Source organism: Chelonia mydas, chromosome 22 (genome assembly GCF_015237465.2).
Source record: "Chelonia mydas isolate rCheMyd1 chromosome 22, rCheMyd1.pri.v2, whole genome shotgun sequence".
NCBI lineage: Eukaryota > Metazoa > Chordata > Testudines > Cheloniidae > Chelonia > Chelonia mydas.
The window spans coordinates 10,605,514-10,627,726 of NC_051262.2; the positions used below are offsets into that span (position 1 = coordinate 10,605,514).

General features: G+C 43.2%; 1 protein-coding gene across 7 annotated transcripts in view; it reads right to left on the minus strand.

Moving 5' to 3' along the window:
- GRAMD1B (GRAM domain containing 1B) overlaps positions 1-22,213 on the minus strand; it is a 289,702-nt gene that overhangs the window by 204,108 nt on the left and 63,381 nt on the right. For 6 of the 7 annotated variants that reach the window (XM_043533870.1, XM_043533872.1, XM_037882223.2 and 3 more), the window contains exon 3: positions 8,279-8,719. Coding sequence is in view for 1 of the 7 variants with exons in the window: in XM_043533873.1 (XP_043389808.1) it covers positions 8,279-8,304 (26 nt within the window). In the remaining 6 variants the exon portion in view is untranslated. The remainder of the gene's footprint in view (positions 1-8,278; positions 8,720-22,213) is intronic. The other variant, XM_043533871.1, reaches the window with a different exon arrangement.

Genomic DNA, 22,213 nt, shown 5'->3' on the forward strand with positions numbered 1-22,213 from the left:
TCCATGCCGTCATCAAATAAAAGTCTGTATTCCAGGTTTGCAGTGACACCAGTTCCTTTCATAACATGAGCCCTGCTGCAGCCTTTCAGATAAAAACTGCTTTTAAAAAAATGCCACTGATTCCTGAAAGGGGAACTGGAATGGAAAAAGCATGTGGTTAAACTGCAATCACCTGGTTCTGCAAAATAGGCATGGTTTCTGCAAATGACCTCCTTAGAAATGGAAATCTAGAGGTAGTTGAGGGGGGAGGAATGGAGAGCTCTACATCTATCTCAAATTTAATCAGCATTGCAGCCTGAACTTGCACACAGAACTTTTGGTTTCACTTCACCATCCAGCTGTGTTCACTGTCACCCATGGTAAATATCCCTCTGATGGGCATCCGCTACTTCAGGTTCTGTTGTAAAGGACAGTTCAATTGTAGAGGACAGGCTTAAGGTATTAAAGAAGTCGTACCGTCCCTTCTCATGCATGTTCTGTCCTACGTTGTATACAATTAGCTTGGAAACCAAGCCTGTCAGATTCGGTTGATAAATTCTTTTGGGAACGTGCTCCTGCATTGCTTAAGGGGAGAATAGGGCAGTAAGGTTCTCACAGCTAGCGAGTCTCTGGCCTTTCTACTGTGTCATATGTCACAATAACAAGTGTCACACCAAAAGGGAAAAAAACAGCTTGTTCTTTTTTATTAGCTTCTCCCTCAGGGGGTATTGGGGGTGGAAGACGGTTGGAGTCATATCAGATATGCATCTCACAATGGCATTTCCATTCCCCCGTCCCTCTGATGCAGTGCGTGTAGGAAACACGTGGCACTAAGTGACCCATCCCTCTGCAAGGGAAGAAAAAAAAGAACAATAATGGGGGAGGACTGCCCAGGAGCCAGGTGCATGTGTTATATTGAAGTCTAGCCATCTGAGATGCATAGACAGAATAGGAACAGTAAGAATTGCCAGACTGCATCAGTTGTACGTCTTGTCCAGAACTGTCTCCATCATGGGCAGCACCAGCTACTTCAAAGAATGGTGCAAGAAGCCCTGAATTACGCAGTTATGGAATAACCTGTGCACAGGCAAAGTTTCCTCCTGACCTCCACGAGTAGAGGTTGGCTTATGCCCTAGAGCATGAATGTTTATATCCCTCTCCTTTCTAAAACTCTTGCTATTTTTTAATCTTTATTATTAGAGCTCTGCATATTTTTATTATCTGTATAAATGCCTGATTCCTTGTTTGGAATCCTGCTAAACTCCAAGGGCTATGAGAGAGAAGGGGTCAGGAAGACTGGGATACACAAAGGCCTGTACACTACACCCAGGAAACAGAAGAGAAACGCTACTGGTCGACAACAGAGAATACGCCAGTGATCAGCAGGAATCAGATATGCCACAGTGCTGTTCAACAGTACAGTGGGAGAGTGTAATAATAATACCCGTGCTGTGGGTGCATAATGGGGAGACACCAACATGAGTACATACTGGTGGTCATCTACGGCATGGCCGTGCAATAATGGTGAAACTCTGCACAAGGATTATGTGATGGTCAGCTGCAGTGTGGAAGCATAACATTGTTAGTTATTGCACAGCTGTGTAAATGTGATGCACAGTAACGTGGGCCAATATTTATAGACTATGGTACTGAGGTGAAAGGGTGACAACTCCACAGCAGAAACAATGACGGTGATGTATTGTGTGCAAGTTGCACAGCAGTACACCACGCTGTAACATTCGGTGTGCATGAAATGATTTTGCACTGCATTCTTTGTCATACAGCACCTTCGAGCCAAAGCAGAGCGAAGTGATAACTGAAGGACACAGCAGCCAGACCAAAAAAAAACCCCAAAAAACTGTGTATCAAGACCAAACATTTGTGTCAGATACTGGTGATCTTAAGTGGGAAGAATCTATCAGGTTTCCATGAGGAAGAGAAGAGACATCATATCACTATAAGTATCAACATTAAAGGAAGGGTGAGATGCCCAAGAGAGGAAAGGGGGAGATTATAGTGCTAATCTGATGCAGTAACCACCCCAGTCTACCAGTTACCTAAGGTATTTCTATGGTGCCCATTACCACAGTGTTTGAGCAACTCACAATCTTTAATGCATTTATCCTCACAGTGCCCTGTGAAGCAGGGCCGTGCTTTAATCCCTATTTGACAGATGGGAATCTGAGGCTCAGAGAGACTAAGTGATTTGCCCAACGTCACCCAGGAAGTTTATGGCAGAGCAGTGACTTGAATCCAGGTCTCCTAAGTCCTAGACTAGTACCCTAACCACAAGACCCCATCCTTCCTCATTAAATACCTTTAAATACTTTAAAGTATAGAGCCTAATGATCATGTTCTGACATGTAAAACTAGAGGGCCTAATCCTGCTTCCAGTCAAGAGAATGCCCAGGCTCCAGTTCACATCAGTGGATGTAAGATCAAGGATAAACTTAGTTTCATGTTAATTCAAGATACTGAGTGTGATGAAGTTCAGCAGATGTGCATAACAAATAAGTTACTGGTCATGCGCCTAAAGTCAATTTCCTGCTTGATTCTTTGCCAATTTGGTGTGCCTAGTGTCTGATGTTGTTTACCTACCAGGAGAAAAGAAGCTGGTCTCAGAGACTACAGGATTGACAAAGTTCATTTAAAAAATAAAATAAATAAATAAATAAAGCCAATTTGGGTTATAGCTATGCAGGAGGCGATGTGAAGAACTGGTGAAGAACTGCCTTCCCTTATTTGCATTCAATGAGCTTTTAAACTGACTGTAAAAATAAACAAACAAGGCTCTCAGTAAGAGCCCTTTACCAGTATCCAAGGGGAAGAAAATGTTTAATAACAAACTGGTGTACAGCTTAATCCTATGACAGCAGGTGTTTGGACCAGAAAAGCAGACAAGACTTTAAACAAGGCATGTGACAGGCACTGCTGTATGTCTTGACTATGGGAAGGTGCGATACACACAGCGAGCATATGAGTGCACACATACATGACATGAACAAGCGTGATGTAACAGTGCATGGGGGGAGGGAAATGTGTACTCCGTCTGTAACAGACATGAAAGAACAATAGGCCCAAGACTGTGCAGATGGAAAGATGCATATACGGGTGATGCATGAGCACATGCATTCAAGTGCGACTTCTGCAGGGTGTCAGTGCACGTAAGCGGTGGTGATAGAATCCAATAATACTTTCCATTTATACATCTTTTCATCTAAAGAACTCAAACACACCGTGTGCATGTGTAGCTATAACAATGCCCTTCAGGCACTGCACGACTGAGCACAGAATTATCTGTCTTTTTAGACTGCCTTTCTCCATGGCAGTTTTATCCTACTGCTCACACTAGACTCTTTTAAACTAAAACCCAAAGATTCCAGCACACTCTGCACCACACATTGGTTCCCATGATCAAGGTAATCAGGATTCAATTGAAGAACAGAGACAATACATAAGCTTGGCTAAGAGCCATCATCCGCAACAGGAGCGGGATGGAGTCTATGGCCAGAATTTATGTTAAGGGCACATTTACAAATGGTTCATAAAGGATTTATTAAAACATCTATTAGTCATTTATTAATTTATTATAGATGTTCGAGTCCAACAGCTCAATAGGTTCCTTATAGTCATGGCTTAAACCCCTCTATAATATCTTCCACTGACATGCTTATAACCAACTGTAACACGTCTCTAACTTACTTATAACAACTACTGGTCCATAGTCAATTATTAACCCTTTATATTTTATAAATGTAACCTGTGCATAAAGTGCTACCAAATATACACGAGAAAACATTCCCTGCAAATTAATCAGGTTTTGCATACTTCCAAGTGCGCTCAAGACTATGCATTTCCTGCTGGCGATGGTGGCATTTATTATAGATATCAGCCTCCGATGGAGTTGTAACAAATAATTTGATAAGTTCTGCCTCTTTTTTCTGTTTGATTAATGCATCATCTGCTTTATGGCAGTTTGCACAGACTACTTTCTACACAAAAAGAACTAGAGAAGTTCATGGAGGATAAGTCCATCAATGGCTATAAGCCAAGATGGACAGGGATGGTGTCCCTAGCCCAGGGGTGGGCAACCTTTTTGGCCTGAGGGCCACATCTGGGTATGGAAATTGTATGGCGGGCCATGAATGCTCACAAAATTGGGGGGGGCCCTCCGGCTGGGTTGCAGGCTCTGGACTGTGGCTAGGGAGGAGGGGTTTGGGGTGCAGGAGGGTGCTCTGGGCTGGGACCGATGGGTTCAGAGGGTGGGAGGGGGATCAGGGCTGGGGCAAGGGGTTGGGGTGTGAGTGGTGGGATGAGGGCTCTGGCTGGAGGTGCGGACTCTGGGCTGGGGATGAGGGTTTGGGGTGAGGAGGGTGCTCCGGGCTGGGACCAAGGAGTTCAGAGGGCGAGAGGGGGATCAGGCCTGGGGAAGGGGGTTGAGGTGCGGCGGTGTGTGAGGGCTCCAGCTGGGGAGATGGCCAGGGGTGCAGGCTCTGGGCAGCACTGACCTCAAGCAGCTCCCGGAAGGAGCAGCATGTCTCCCCTCTGGCTCTTACGCAGATGCATTGCCAGGCAGCTCTGCGCACTGCCCCATCCTCAGGCGCCACCCCTGCAGCTCTTATTGGCCGCAGTTCCCGGCCAATGGGAGCTGTGGGGGCAGCGCATGGGGCGGGGGCAGCATTCAGAGCCCCCTGGTTGCCCCTATGCATAGGAGCCAGAGAGAGGACATGCCACTGCCTCCCGGAGCCACGGCACACGTAGAGCGGGGCAAGCCCCCGACCCCGCTCCCCGGCAGGAGCTAGAGGGCCAGATTAAAATGTCTGACAGGCTGGACACAGCCCATGGGCCATAGTTTGCCCACCCCTGCCCTAGCCTCTGTTTGCCAGAGGGTGACAGGGGATGGATCACTTGATGATTACCTGTTCTGTTCATTCCCTCTGGGGCACCTAGCATTGGCCACTGTCGGAAGACAGGATACTGGGCTAGATGGACCTTTGGTCTGACCCAATATGGCTGTTCTTATGTTCTTAAATAATTTTTAGCTCTGTAGCTCATTAATGAGCAGCTCACTGTGGATATTTGAGCTTTGTGATTGGTCATCCAAGTCACAGTACGGTTCTGTTCCTCGACTGGGTGTACAAAATCAGCTTCCCTTTTCCTTTGTGCAGCCTAATGAACAGTAATTCTTTTTAAATGTATTTTTCTAAGAATTATCCCCAGCATTTGCTTAAATTTCTCCATTCCCACAAATGTTCCCAACAGTTAACTCGCTCGCAGGAACAGACAGTCTAAATGAATTTGTTTACAATTTGAACCAATATTCCTAGAAAATGCTTATCTCACTGCTACTATACGTACTTCTCCTGTCTCCTCTTAGCTCACTGACCCACAGTAACTCCCTTCACCCTGAGAACTGTGCTAACATCCTCTCTCCGTCCAGCAGCCGGGACACCATCTAGCCACCATGAGTGGTGATAGCAGCACGTGTTGCTCCTGGCACTGATGCTCTGAGCTAAGGCAGGGGTTCTCAAAAGTTTTCCATAGCGAGGACCACCTCTTAATAGCAAGATTGTCCTGTGGACACCTCCCCTCCCAGTCACGATTGTGCAGAATATCTCCTCTCCCTTCATGATCACAGCACGAACCAGAGGCAGCTACTGCGAATGCTTACATGGAAATGTATTGGGAAAAGCATTTTCAGCTGCCTTTTAGTGAAAGTCAGCAGCTGGGCACAAGGAAAAGATCCAAACCTATGTGACCAGCCAGCTTCCCATGGACCACAGATGACACAGCCAGGGAACTGCAGCAGTAAGGGATTTTTTGATCAGACAAGCAGTAGGATCTGACGCATGAGGATTTCATGCAGGACTGGAATGAATCTCAACAGGGTGTCTCCCTGGCACCTGCATGTTATTTTAGGGACCATCCGTTCTGTGGTGCTCTGCATTAAAGATTGAGAAGGGCTTTGAGATCAACTGATGAAAACCACTACATAAGAGCTAGGTATTATTATTAATTGTACTTCCTTCCGGCGCTTATAAGCCAATTAAGATCCCTTGATCCTACCTGACCTCTCAGCTCCTGCGAGTGGACTGAAATTACCAACAAATTCTAATGGTGGAGAAATTTATATATTTATAGAAGAAATCAATATTGAAGAGAAAGCAGCATGTTCTTTCTATGACTGGGCCAAAAATGAAACCACTCAACCACTGCATTCCTTGTCCTGAATTTTGCAGTGCAGGGAAGGAATAAATAGATTTAATGGGACCCCAGATCTAAATCACTCCTGGGTTTGCAAGACCAAATCCACAAGCCCGTTTTATCCATCTGTATCTGTAAGAAATATGAGCAAAAAAAGGATGAGGAACCATATATCTAGACTTTTCAAAACTTCGTTTTGTTTCAGTTAAAATGAGACCCATATCTGAACAGCCATTCTGGTTATATTTAGTATATAAAATATTAAAGAGTGGAGCAAATAATTTCACAACAATCATTTACCTGATGAATTTAGCCTCTTTCTGTTTCGGAAATGTTAATAATCACAGGAGGTTAACATTACAATCATGATTTCCTCTTATTAACTCCATGATTTTTATTTGTATTTATTTTGGGATGTGTTTTGTTTGTTTTTTAATGTATGGGTTATTTGAAAATTGTTTGGTGAGAATATTTAGTACTTGATATATCAAATATAAAATGAGTAGGTTAGCCATGATTAGTCACAAAAGTCACATGGATATTCTCCCTGCTCTGATTGGGTGACTGCAATTCTTATTATCAGGAGCAGGGTTTGAAGCATCCATAGAATCTCTGAGGGAGTGGAGGCTGCTCAGGGAGAAGAGCAAAAAGCAGAAAATTTCATTAAAAAAATTAGTCAAAATTTTTTCAGCTTTTTTCTTTCAGAATTTGAAATGTCATTAAAAATTTTCATTAAAACTTCAAAATTTGACATTTTTCTTGCTCGCCTTATAAACTGGTTAAAAACAGGAAAAATTTTTATGGAAAGAATCTAAATTTCTTCCTGTTTTCCAATCACAATTTGAAATTTTGATTCAATTTTTGTCAAAACACTGACATTTAGAAAATTTCAACCAGCTCTAACAAGCAGGATTAGGGATTTTAGAAAATATTAACCCGTTTTTTCTGGGCCATATGGGCCTTTACCAAAGGCAGCATTCCTAGTAAAATTAGACAGATGTAAATTTTATCAATTGGGTGCAGTATTTAAGTTTAGTCTCCTTTTGTCCCATTCACACAGAATAATGAATGTCTGCTCACATCCTTGCTTATTTAACTGCCTCTGTGTCAGAGTACTGGCATGAGGTTGGAGAACCCTGTTCACCTGCTGTGTTAAATAGTATACCTTGTCATAAAATATACCAAGACCATTGTTATTTACTAGTTTAATTTCTTGATCTCATCACAGGCCAAAATGCAAAGCAACGGCATTGCATATGAACAGAACTAGCTATGAAAGGGGTGGTCAGATTGTTTTAGGTCTTGTTCATTGCTTCTGAGCCCAGGCTCCAGTGAAAGGGATTGGCTAACTGATCACCCTGCTGCATCAAGTGGTGTCCCATCCCATACTAAGCATACCACTTCCAAGGCAAATACTTGAATCTCCAAGCTGAATATTTGTGTTCTGTGAGAAAAAGTGCAAAAAATGAGAAACACAAAAAAAGGGACACAGGCACCAGGGAGAAAAGCTTGATGTTTAAATTCAAGCAAAGAGATGGAGGAAGTGTTTAGCAGCGTCCAAGAGCTCTGCAAAATATGCTGTGTTCGGAGATACGCTGCTATATTAAAATGTAGCATATTCCATGTACACTCACATACATGTTCTATCATTATGTTGTGTAGCATGTTAACAAGGGGCCTATCACAAGGACACCTACCACTGTACATCAGAGCAGATGAGAAGAACCACCAACCCCCTCCAAAAATACAAGCAGACCTTTCCCATCACAACCTTTTCTCAGTCCATGTTAATAGCTTTACTAGTCACTTGCTGTAACTTTGATGACCCGTATGCACAGTGTATAAGGCAATAAAACTCCACCAGGACACTTCAGAGCAAACAATGTTACAGATCACCATCAAAACGATCTATACTTTTCTCATGTTAAGAGATCAAACTGGCAAGTTATCTGCCTGGTGTCATGACAATGGAGCAAATCCAATCCCTGGTGTCAAATCCACTGACTGCAGCAGAGTTACACCAGGGCTGTATTTGGCCCATCCTGTTTAGAGGAGGCTGACTGGAAGGATTTGAAAGTAATGCTGAGTGTTTTACCTGGTTCTGCTCTGAAAGGCACTCATTCATTCAGACAGTCGGGGGAAGTCCTGTCAAAGCTGCAGATGTGAACTCCTCACGGCAGCATCCCCAAGTCAAATCCCGCTCTGCGAAGAGGAAAGGACCCCCATCCAGAGGAAGAGATGAGGTTTGGAGTGGCGAGGAGGGGGCCCCTTCGCTGAAGCCAGACACTGGATCCTGAGATTTAAGCTCAACCTGCCAGCTGCTCCACACTCCTGCTCTCACATACTGTAACACAGATCACCACTCACTGCCAAGAACATACTCTGCCTGCACAAGAGCTGTTCATTTCGTTAACCCTCGGCTGGCTGTTGGGCAGGAGCTCCTCTCTCTTAAGGAGGTCTTCATTCCCCAGTGCATCCTCTCAGAGCAGCTCGCTGCAAATCTCCTCTCCCAGATATGTGGGTTTTGTAATGTAACCTAAGAAAATAAAAAGATTTCAAAGGAATCAGGCAAAGACTGGTGGGGGTTTTTTTAAACAGCTCTGCTGTGCAAACTTATAGCAAAAGCTGATGGCATCCAAATGAGAGGCTATTATTTGAACGGTGCTATTTAACAAAGCTGAATCATTTATATCTAGCACTCTGGGATACGGCTAAGAAGGAGGAGGTGGTTGAAGCCAGTGATGGAGTCGTTCAGGTGTTTACAACATTTGCTCCATTTAACAGATTGGTTCGGGAAGGGTCGGGTTTTTCTTATTTGCTGCCAGCATGTACTGATTTGGGGGGTTAAGTGTTTATTGCTTGCAAATAATGAAAGGCTGGTGATAGATGATGGGCACATGAGAAGAGTGCCTAGATAGTAAGGTGATGGGTGAAATACAGGGGATAGGCAGGTACAGAGATAAAGCAGGTTAACTGCAGTTCTATTTTTTTCAGCATAAAGCCATCTCCTTACCTACAAATTGTACACACTTACTGTCTGCAAAAAAAACAAAACAAAAAAAACCTCATATTCCTGCTATCCTGTCCTCCATCCCCAATCACTCCATCTGTTTGTTTACCCTCCTGTTGCACCTTGCCTTAAGTTATAGATTGTGGGCTGTGATTTGCAAAAGCTTCCTGGGGGATTGGGACATCAAATTCACGTTAATTTTAAATTGGCTGCATAATACTCCAGCCAATTCTGAAACTCTCAACAGTCTGGATCTGTCCTTTATCATAGGTCTATAGAGCACCTGGCTCAAGAGGGCTCCAGTCTGGTTAGGGTCATTAAGCACCACTGCAACACTAATTATTGGTTTGGTGGGTGTTTGCCAAAGATCATGGGTTTTTTAGAGGCTTGATGCTGCTATTTGTTCCAGATAGATTTATAATGACAGATGTTCACTGATAACCTTCCTCTTACTCTGCTCCTCATCCCCTTCACATCAGAACTGCTGAGCCCAATGCTGAGAGAGGAACGAGTTTCACATCCTCATCTGCAGCTCACAGAAATCTCACTGATGCCCACTTCCTAACAAGAAAAGGCTGACATCTGGCTTCAGTGTGGCTATAATAAACCCATCATGAAAGAGATGCATAAGATCCATATCTACAACTGCACACTCTCTCTGCTCTGATGCTGAGAAACCGGAACAGACTGTTTCCCATTTCTGTCTCCCACAGGTGAAGATCTTTGCACACTTCCCATTTGAAGCCTATTATTTTTGACCATCTTCTCGCATTTTTCACATTTCTCAGCACAACCCTGTCACACTCAGGAATTGAAATATTAAATATTTTCCCACCCGAGAGGGAATCAGTATCCTAGACTGATATTTGAATGAAATTTTGCTATGAGGTTTGCCCTCTATAAAATTCAAAGTATTTAACTTCCTAAGAATAAGACTGGGTCAGAGCACAAAGGCCTAGGGAGGAGGACAGTCCAGTGATCAGGGCACTAACCTAGAGCTTGGGAAACCCGGGGTTCAAGTCCCTGCTCTGTCACAGACTCCTTGTGTGACTTTGGGCAAGTCACTTAGAAAACTGAGGCACAGATGGGCTACATATTAAATAAGGATAATAGTGCTTCCCTATTGCTACTTCACAAGGGTGTTGTGAAGATAACGCTAATAATAGCAGATTGTAAGGTGCTCAGATTCTCCAGTAATGGGAGCCAAAGAAGTACCTAGGATGGATAGCTATCTAGATAAGGCCTACTTGCAGGAAAATATATCCCTGCTTGCGCCAGCAGATCTCTTTCAGTTATGTTAGTGCTGGTCTTCCCATAAGATGGTCTTCAAACAACACCGTGAAAGACATCATAGGACAAGCAATGTACCCTGACAATTCCCATACAGTTTTTAAGTGGAGCTCTAACAGTTCTTAAGCAACTAGGAACAACAGATAAAACAGTCTAAAATATCCAATTCTTCTATCTCTAATTAGTGTTTCTAGCATCTCCGCCATTACTGAAGTCAACCTACACGTGTTTTCTCTAACTTCCAGAATCCTCTTTAGATTGTGCATTAAACATCAGTGATTCCTTATTTTCTCTCCAATTCATCATCATCATCAGAAAGTGTCATGTATGGCAGGAAATAGACTTTTTACTTTTCCTATATCCTACATCTGGAGTGTGATATACATGACATTGCCCCTATTAGTAAATGACTGAGTGATTTAATATACATTGTGTGTTAGAGCTATACATATAACATCAATCAGAATTCATATATTGTACATAGATTCCCCAAACTGTCACACCCTTCCTATCAGATCTACTCATGAGAGTATTAGATTTAAGCTAATGTCATCTCATCCTTCACAGGATTAGAGCAGGGAGGTGTGGAGCCAGGACTCCTAGGTTCTCTTCCCAAATCTGTCACTGTGAAATCAAGCCTTAGACAAGAGTCAACCTCTCTCTGTGACATGTGTAGGCTACTACTTACTTAACTCAAAGAGGTACTGCTAAGTTTCCTTCATTAATGAATATTTGTAAAGCTCATTGAGATCATTGCCTGAAAGACAGCCATGGAGAGGACGAAGCATCAGTAGCATTATCCATTGTGTTGACCAGCAGTAGTAGTTTGCCTGCACATGACACAACAGCGAAATCACTGTGCCATTATTGCTTTCCTTCAGCCCCCTTTCCTTTGGAGAAAGGATGACCAACACTTTGCTGCCACACACTGATATTCTCTGGATTTTCCCGTATCAGTTTCCCCTACCTGAATGAGCTATAAGGGGAGTAAACGCCTTCAGAGATCCCAAAGTTCCCCAGAAATCAGTACCTGATTATTCTGTGTCTGCCAGGAAAGCACTAGCTCACCACATGGGGTAAAAATAAAACCTAGCCAAGACTGAATTCACTACTTCTTCCCCAACAGGAAAGGCCCCAGCAATCAGTGCGCTCACCAGCAGCGCCTGTCTGCCCACAGGACTGCTGGCATGGGAAGAGGCAAGCTTTAAACATTAGACTCTTCTTTCCTCTGCATTTACAGGGACACAGTTTACATAAAGCCATGCCCTGGTATTTTGGCAATAAGGTCTGATGATTTAATGTCACCTCTGAAATAAAAAGCTCCACACATTACCTCAGTAACATTTACTTTCAGAACCAAAGTGAGTGCACCACAAATTGACTATGGTCAGAGGAACGTTACTTCAGATGTGGCTAACATGAGGTAAAATATAAATAAATCTACTGCACTTTTTTAGCAGCCCTCCTACCTCCTCTGTACTGTGTGTCCTTGAAACAAACCTCCCCGCATCCAGCCATACCCTGAGACTCCCCATTGGCAAAGTCTAATGATCTGGGGGTGGTAAGTTCTATACCCTGCTAGAAAAGGGAACCGGGTACATTTCAACTGTGAAAGGACAGGAGGGTCACCTGTTCTTCATCTATGGCCCACCTGGTCAATCAGTGTGCCATTACCGGGTGCAGAAGGGAGTTAGCACTGTCTGGTGGCTGCAGCACCAGCCCAGAAGGGTGAGAAGCGGGCAGAGGAGAAAACAGGGATGAGAGATCTTCGGAGATCAACAGTGAAAAAATTATAGAAACAGGGGTCTGTTCCTTCGAGAGGATCCCCCAATACCACAAAATGTTCTTCCCTTTCCATCTCCCTTCACATTCACATAATCTTTCAGAGCAGAGTACTGCCCATATCACTACACACAGATAACACGTGATGGGTGCATTATAAATACCTAGATACATCGTACAGGTCATGATTCCATTTGAGTCATACCAATGACTGGAGTTATACATACAGCTAAAGCTGTCAGGAGATGGGTATGTTAAGTACACTTCTGTAGATGATGCTAATATGTTACCCATATCTTAGACAGTCAAAACCAGGGAGTGAATCCGTGGAGAAACAAAAACTGCCCTCTTTAGAAATCGAGTTCATCAGGCATTATCTTAGGTTCCCAGAGCAACACTCCTGATTTTGAAACCATAGGATTGAAACGGCATGGATACAAATATCTGAGCCAACAAAACTAAACGGTGTTCACTGTGCCTGGTAGGAATGAAACGGTAACTTTCCTAGAATGGAGAGAGAGCATGAGAAAGACTTAACAGAAGAAAGTTCAATAGGCGCAGAGTGCGGACACCCTAATGATAATACTTGCCATGCAACTGGAGACCATTTTTTGCTCATTTTCTCTTCTAATTCTCATACTGACATTGCCAGGAACAGAGGAGCTTGACAGATATAGCCAGCAGTACAGTTTTACTTCCCACAGAAGAAAATTAGCACAAGGTTAATCCATTCTTTGCGCGGAATGGGAATTTGATCTCAAAGCCCCATGAGGACACCGAGGGGGTTGCAGTAGAGGTACCGTTATCAAGGGAGAGAAAGGGTTGATGGAGCTCAGCTAGAGAGGAAGGTAATGCAGTTTGTGAAAGATAGTTGTCTAATCATTGCCTCCAAAAAAAAGTTGTCCACTAGCAATCTGCTACTCATTTTTGCCAGCAGATGTTCTATTTCTGACTCAAGAACAGTTTCTGGAGAGGTTCAAATGGGTAACATAACACTATTTCCCAGGCAGGCAAAAAGCCAGCTATCCCCAGGCAAGTAAATTCTAATAGTTATATTTAGCAGTTCTACAGAGCTCTACATTGGCAAAGCACTAAGACAGTTCTCACAAAACCACTGAGGCAGATAAATATCATCCCAGTTTTATAGATGGGGCAAATCAAGGCACAGAGAGATTAGTGGCTTTCCCAAGGCCCTACACTCAGTCAATGGCACAGCTGGAATTAGAACTCAAGGGTTCCTGGCTTCTAGTCCTTTGTCCATTTTATGCTGGATGTGCAGCCTTCTGCAATCACCCTGTGTTTTTGCTTATTCACACACAATCAGTTAAGATCACTTGTTCATTTCTGTCCCAATCTGAGAAGGGAAAGCCGCGGGAGCTATGCACTGTACAATGACATCTAAATCATTCACAACTGTAACCTGCTTTTTTCCAGGCAGAAATCCCTCTGTGGCTCATGTTTTACAATTCCAAGTGCCGAAATTAAACAGGAGGGATGGAGAGGAGGGGGTCCTTATTCGTTTATCAGTCAACAAGGTGGCCAGAAAATCCTGAAGGCAGATGCAGTTTGGCTTGTTCGTCCCAACAGGAAATGCAGCAGGGCATACCCCATCCCCAAGTAATTTGGAGGGAATCCTACCAATAAGGAATACCAACAGGGAAACAGAAAAAAAATGGGTTATTTTATAGCCAGCAACAAACCCAAATAGAAATCTAGCAACTTCTGGTGTTGAATGAGGCAGCTGGAATACAGGACGACACAGTAAATCACACATAGCCATCTAGTCCGCACCTTTCGTTCCCTAAGTAGATAAGTAAATGCATTTATTCACATCTGAATATTGGTGACATCATAGCAGAATTTTCAGAAGCCTTCACAATCCATCGCTAACTTTGAGCACTCAAAAGCTGACCTTCCACTGATCTGCCACGCACTACCCATCCACCTCCTTGCTGGTTGTCCCCTACTACAATGACTCTCCACACCACTCCTTCCATAATAACTTTCTCAAGGTTATTTCCATCTCTATGCCTAGTGGGACCAAAGTACACAAGTTTGTGTCTACTGATCTCCGACATCAGAGTCTGCTTCTCTCCAATAATATTCCTGACGTAGGCATTTGTCCTTTTTTCCCTCATCCAGGAGAGGATATGCAAGAGTCTTCGCCAGCACCACATTTCAGAAGCTTCAATTTTCTTTTCAGCAATAACTTCCCACAATTCACATCCATATATCACCATAGAAAAAAATTTGGTATTTCACCAGTCACACCTTTGTACATTTCAAGATGCCACTTTTCCCCAGCCTTTTTAAGGGAAGCCATAGCTGGGCAAGCCATCCCGAGTCTTTTTCTGATTTCTTTGGAACAGCCTCTTTGGTTGGATATATATGATCCCAGATAATTTAATCTATCTACTGCCTCTGCTACTTGTCCATTAATCATCGCATTCAGGAATAGTCCATAATCTTCACTAACTGTTTTTACAGACCATCTTTTTTTGCATTAGATCAGTGGTTATTGCCAAGTGTTCTGCCAATATCTTCCAAAGATGGTTATGTCAGATGATATCAAACGCTTGTGAGTCATCACTGAAGCACATAATAGATGGGTGATTGTACTCTGCATTTTTCAGCTGTGTGACAGATATTCACTTTTTGGTCATGTGTACCTCAGCCCTCTCTGAAACCAGCTTGTTGTGGTGGTAGTTCAGTGTCTATCCTTTATTTCATCCAATCAGAGCAGAACTTTGCTCCCGTGCAATATCAGGGAGACGGTATTTTATAACAGAATGTAGTAAATTCCCTTCATCCAGTCCTCCAGCCAATTTCTAGTCATCTGTACATCATTAGAAATTTTTCACATAAGACCAATACCGAGTCCATCAATTGCTTTTAACAATTCTGCAGGCATATTCTCTACCTCTGCTGCTTTCCCAGGCTTCATTTTCTTAATAGCACACACCACTTCCTCTTGCAGGATTGATGGATCCAGCTCCATACTCTCTTTTCTGTCACCCAATATTATGAGCATAAGCACTGGAGAGGGCAGGGCCACTGCCTCCCTACTTTCTAAAACCTAGCTGGAAAGAAGTGCTCAGCAGCCTGCCTGGACAAGCTGGCATTTGGGTCCAACTCTGTGTCATGAGGTGTGCTGTCAGATGGGCCCTTGCCTGCCAGCTACTGAAACCAAGGTAGTGGCTCCTCTCAGCACCAGGGCCAGCTGCATCTGGGAAGCAGGGACGGAACCCTGATCCAAAGATAAGGAGTGGGGTCAGGGGGGAGGGCAGGGGCTCTGGGAGGGTTGGGCTGGTGGTGAGGGAAGGCTTCCTTGAGGGCTCCAGGCAGGTTGGGCTGGTGGGGGAGTTGGTCCTCTCACTTTCACAGTCCTTCACGCATCCATGAGTATGAGTCGCTCTGGTAAGGCAATATAGGCTGGCACAGTAATATCATCATATTCAGTGAGGACTCTGCCATCATGATCTCTTATTACGTTTGATTGCAACCCCCCTTTCTCTCCTTTTCTTGGATCCTGGATATATGCTGTGTATCCATTGGTCATCATGAAATGACCCCTACCCTTCCAATGCAGCTCTGAGATTCCACACATTTCTAGCTTACATCTTTCCCCTTCTTTGGTTACAATGGCGAACTTCCCTTCATACCCGCCCCTCACATTCCTACTCTGATGATTTGTTTATGAAGGTTCAAGAGTGGCCTTTCCCTTCCACTCTTACCCTCCCTGCTTTGATCAATCTAACTGTTCCTTTTTCATCTTCATTCCTTCCTCTATGAAACTGAAAGTAGGCAGATAGTTCGCAGCAGAAGGATGTATCTGATTAATTTTGCCTCTCTTCTAATTGCAAATTGTCTGAAAACAGCTTTTATGAATTCCTTCAATATTCATAACTACTCATCAAACATTTTCCATGAATAATTCATGGACTAAAATTCATTTGCAAGCAGTTCACCGGAAGGATTCCATACTTGAAATTCAAAATTAGAGCTGTGGTAGTTAGTTTTAATTGGCTACACAGAATGCATGACATTGTTTCTGTTCCCTGATTGGCTGTTTCTGGTGTGAATTACTCACAATTACAACTTCAAAATTTGCTTTCAGTGAGCTACAGCATCCCACCGTCAACACCCTACTTTCTTTAGTGTCAGCTTATAAAGGGAATGAGTCAAACAGATAATGAATAACCAGAATACCAGAAACACATGTCAGCTTCAATAATCTATAGCCCAAGAAGCAAACAGGAGAAAACCTGGAACTCAGCTGCAGAGAGAGAGAGTAATTCATCTGTGAAAATTTTCTTTATGCAAAGACGACATGAAAAAAAAATCACTCTCTGGGTTTCCCCCCGTTTAATTGCTTCACTTCACTTTTCACGAGCAGCATGCTTCAGCTCCTTAACCCTACTAAGCTGCTTATATCAGAAAAGAGGTTTGTGGCCTAAATCTTTGATACAATAAAACTAGGCTACAAGTATTACTGTGCAACAGGCCTGGCATGACTGGGGGATTGGGAATAGACACCAACGTTTTTCAGCTACAGGTCATCTCCCCCATCCCCCTTTACAATCCGACTTCGCTTGTTAGGAATCTAAAGTCCTTACCATACGAGGGCTGTTCATGGACCTTGCAGAAAGGAGCTGGTGACCCATTCACAGTTGACAAGTCTCCCCACAGAACCTCATCTGGCCTCTGACAATTTCAGTAAAGTGAAGCCAATGACTGAATAATCCAGAGAGACTGAAGTACTCTCTCATCCCTGAGGATAGAACCTGAAGATCAGGCTTGACGCATATCTGTAAGGCACAGTGTATATAAGGAAAGATTCCACTGCCACTCTCCAGGCTGTAGCTGTGCTGTGGATAAAGAGGACCTCAACTCCCTGGGGTTGCCAGTGTAGTACCTCCCATGAGCACTGAATTGCCTTTAAATTTTTTTCTTAAATTGATACTACTGCTCAGACTTCAAAGGGAATCCACGGTTTAATCCTATTTGACTCTCTTGATGGATTGTCACTTTCACCCGAATTGAATCAGCTGCTCTTTTCCCTCCTGCAGTTTACAGACAACCTCAATCATTAGCAGAGCATTAGGACTAAGGAGTGAGGGAAATAATTTAACCTACCAACAAACTGCATTAGCTGTTGCCTTTTTAAGAAACAGGCGCAACATGTTTCCATCTCAGGGTCCATCTCCGATTTGATAGTTTCCCTTTATTTGTTTTCTTCTCATATTGGCATTTAGAGAAATCTGAAGCAGCTACCACTGGACCTGCAGCTCTCAGCCCTGGCCAAAGGTTTAATTTTAAAACATTGTTACAGCTGAACAAAAACACAGGCCTATCTACCAAACAAGCTTGGATGTGCACAACCTCCAGGGCACCCCTTGGGCTAGTCTGGCCCTTTTTGATTACTGATACTTTCATGTGCTCATTAGTTCCAGACCTTTCCCTTTCAAAATAATTTTAAATGCAAACTGTTTCAAAGGGGATTTAGCATCCACATCTTTTAGAAAGCTTTCAGAATCTCAGTCTTAATGAAGTGCAATGTAGTCGTGGATTTTCATCTGCCATCAAACCCTGGAGTCAAATATGGACCATTCCATCTTCTATTGATCCATGAGGGTTAAAGAGGTCATCTTGGACTCAAGCTGAATATATCAAATTAACTTCAAATACCTCCCACCTCTCCCACCCTCTCCAAATCCCCAAGAAAGCAGCCAAATCATAGAATCATAGGACTGGAAGGGATCTTGAAAGGTCATCTAGACTAATCCCCTGCACTCACGGCAGGACTAAGTATTATCTAGACAGTCATGATGGGTAGGTGGTTCAGCAACAAAGATGTTCTGGTTTTATTCATTTTTTTAAATGGTGAATGAGTTGGAACCATCATCAACTTTTACTGGTTATTTTATTGTTTCTATTATGTTAGCGTTAGGGTCCTTAATCAAGATCGGGGCCCCATGGTGCCAGGTACTGTACAAAGACACTAACCGACAGTCCCTACCCTGAGGAACTTCCAATATGAATAAGACAGGTTAATGATGGGAGTGGAAACTGAGGAAAAAACAGACAAAGGTCATACAGCTGGTCGGTGGGAGAGCCAGGAACTGAACTCAGATCTCCTGGCTCCCAGTGCAGGGCCAAATGCACTGTACCATGCAAACTCACATAAAATTATGCCTATAATTACCTGTGTAATTCATTACCTTTATCCTCCCTCCCACTCTGCTGTTACATCTTCTTTCAAATTAGATCTGTCTAGCACTGCCCTAGCCAACCTGCACCTGAGAGGGAGCCAGAATTTACCTATGTACATTGCCAAAGAGCCACAGTAATACCTCAGCAGCCCCGCATCAGCTCCCGCCCTGCCTGCCAGCAGCCCTGCTGATCAGCACCTCCCCCTCCTTCCCCATGCCTCCTGCGGCATGGAGGAGGCTCTGGGGGTAGGAGCGAGGGCACGGCAAGCTCAGGGGAGGGGGCAGGGCCTGTGGCAGAGTCGGGGGTTGAACAGTGAGCACCCCCCGGAACATTGGCAAGTTGGTGCCTGTAGCTCCAGCCCCGGAGTCGGTGCCTATGCAAGGAGCCGCATATTAACTTCTGAAGAGCCGCATGCAGCTCTGGAGCCACAGGTTGGCCACCCATGGTCTGGCATATACGGTCCCCCTCACCATAATATCTGATATATTTTGCCAACAGTGTCTACCTGCATGTTTGTACATGTCTAAGAAAACTGGGTCCTGATTCTGACCGTGGTTCGTGGGCACTATTATAATGCAAACAACAATAAAGAGTTAAAAAGAACACATACAAGGAAAATAGGGTTTCTTTCCAAGTTAAGGCCAGGATCTTCAACTGACAGAATAGTTTAGAATATCATCTAGTAATAATAATACTTATTAGAGACAGGCCCAATTCCAATTCCTCTTTGAATACTGGGAAACTCAGATCTGCATCTAATTTTTCAGCCAACTCCTACCTATATAACAGCTTGAACCAAAACTGTGGAGGACTAAACACACCCATGCTGTGTGTAAATTCTGATTCAGATACCAACTTTGTAGCTCATACTCATCTCTAAATAATACAATTAATATTCATTTACAGAATGTTATGTGCATTGAGGGCACTGTATAAGTAGTGATGTTAAGGTCAGGACGTAGTTAAGAGCTGTGCCCAGCTGGGTTAGAATTCAGGCCACCAGCCAAAAAGATGAAGCAGCCGTTGGAAGATTTGCATTGAGAACGAAACTGATTGGGGGGTGCGGGGGGCAGTCTCTGAGCTTTGTGGCATTTTTGGTGTTCATTCCCTCTCTTCCCACGTATGCAATCATTGCAGCCAAGGCAAAGAGGAACTTAAAGTTGATAGATGATGATGTTAGAGACAGATGTACAGCAGAAGACAATAATAAATACCAGAAATAAAAGCTACGGAGGAAAATGTTGGCCTTGGGGCTTCTCTCAAAGATAGGGTGTTTAATAATAAATGCAAGAGTAATATAGATCTCTGGCTGATGTCATAACCACAGAGGCAGCCATTTACATTACAGCTCTAAGGGGGAAGAGAAAAAAAAGGGGGGGGGGGCTTGAGCTTGTTATATTGCAATCATTTAAACATGTTGCTGCAGTCTGGTATGGGCCAAAGAGTCTCTTCCAAGACCAGACAGCTTGTCTGAGTTCATGTTCACAGTGTTCCTGGCTTCCAAGTGCTATGCGTTTTCATGCACAAAGAACAAACAGATATTCTCAGTCAGAATGACTTTACTATAGACTAAGAGAATAACAAAGTGATTGAGGTCTCCACTAGAGAGGGGAGAAGGCCAATACTACTCTTTTCTAAGTGATAAATGAACATAAAACAGCCTCTACCTTTGAGTAGCAAGCTTACAACACCGTTCTGAGACGTGAATAAGGGCAGTAAGTATGGTAGGGCCCTGGACCCATGAGTTGCAGAGCACCCTCCGCTGTCAATGACTTCAGCAAGAGAGGTGGGTGCTCAGCAATACTCATGATCAGATTTCTAATGAGGGCATTGGCTGGAAATGCAGAGATTCCTAAAAACATGGATGGCTAACAACATGGAAGCTAAAAACTAGAGCTCATCCAAAAAAAAAAAAATTCTGTTCCAAGGCAAATTCTGAGAGTTTGAAATTTTGTTTCATCCTGAATCAGGAAGAAGTCAAAATCTTGGAACTATTTGTGAAATATAATATTCTGAAATATTTCGTTTTGACAAGCTCCAAACATTTTGCTTCATCTTTATCATTTTGACTTAAATGCAATAAAATTGAAACTATAAAGCCAAACAAAATATTTTGATAATCTCCTGTTGAAAATTTAGCCAAAATCGATACATTCTTGCAAAATGTTTTGAAAGTTCCATCAGAAAATTTTCAACCAGCTCTACTAAAAATTTGCTTGAGCTGGAGCCACCCAACTGGTGGCTTATGAGATGTCTCACTCAGACAATTTTTTTCATTATACTTGAGCAGCGGTTATTTACTGAAAATTCATGGCCTGTTTTTGGATGGAATTGGAGATCCTATCCAGTACAGAGTTTTGCACCCAAATAGCCTTCTCTGAAAATTAGTCTCAGTGGATTTAGACCTATATGCAAGTTTGGTCAGTGCAAAAGTTCACCTTTCCACTGACACACAAGTAAATCAAGTTTGACTTCAGAAGTGTATAGAATAAAGGGAAGGAAATGGCCATTGGACGCATAACAAGAAAGTCTATTTCTGCTTGCTTGGAGGAGTCAGTGGGAAGTTGATTATAAAGTGGTTTTCTCTTCATGTGCCCTGTTCCCAGGATCTTTGAGCACAGGTGAATCACTGAACACCACTTCCCTTTCCCAAGAGTGCCAGCAGCTCAGCTATTCTGAAAGCAAATTGAGCCAAGAGGCCAATACAGCTGCAGCTCAGGAATCTCACTCAGCTCTGTTCTTAGAAGTTTGAGCTGGGCATGCTCTCACAGCAGACCATAGACTAGGTTACTGCATACAGCCCTTCCCCTGATGCTGCTGACTCACATGAATAAGCATTGGTGCCAACTGCTGCACTGAAACCTCTAATAAGAGACAGATGTGACACAGAATGGAAAGTGAGATCCCTGCCTCTGATTTAGCTGCCAGAACACAAGGGCTTCAAGGTTGGTTCTGGGAGCTCTGCCAGGTAAGAAAAAAAAAAAAATGTTCACATGCGTAACAGAAGAAAAACAGTTTAAGAACTGGAGGAAAGTGTGAACATTAGTGATGGGGTAAAAGTCAGAGTTCAAGTTTGGAGGAGATTAAGTATTCAGTACCGTCAACATTCCTGACCGCTTCATCTGTTGCAGGGTGGGGAGGGATATTTATCTGGTGGCAGGTGTGGGGAATCACCGGACTGTCAGGTGAGGTGACAAAGAATAAAGTAATGGAAGGAGTCGATTTCACTAATAAGAGAATAAACAGAGGATTAACCACTAGTCATAGTCTTACCTTACTGTAGGAGAGGGTGAAATGGGCAGAAGGTAGAGGAGTGGAAAAGATACAAAGGAAAAGCAGACAAACTTAGTAACAGAATTTTTATATATATCTCAGAGTTAAAATGTAATAGGGGATAAGACCTTTGTAAATATAGACTGTTGTGCAAAGCTTATTATTAAGAAAAGTCTTCCATCTTTTTCTCTTTCACCTTTATATTATCCACTTAGATCATAAACTCCTTGGGGCAGGGAGCTGTAGTGCATTTACTTCTAGGCATTGAATAAACATTATATAATAAATAGTAACAAGGTGTCTCTGAAGTTTACACAAATTCTCTGGAGCTTGTAAGTCTTTGAAAATTGGGCTGCAAATCTTGCAAGATTTCTGGTGCTTCCAAGTTCTGGAAATAAGCTAACAACAGAGGCTCTTGAGGTATTTCAGCACAATGATGGATTTGAGCTGTTAAGTCTGGAA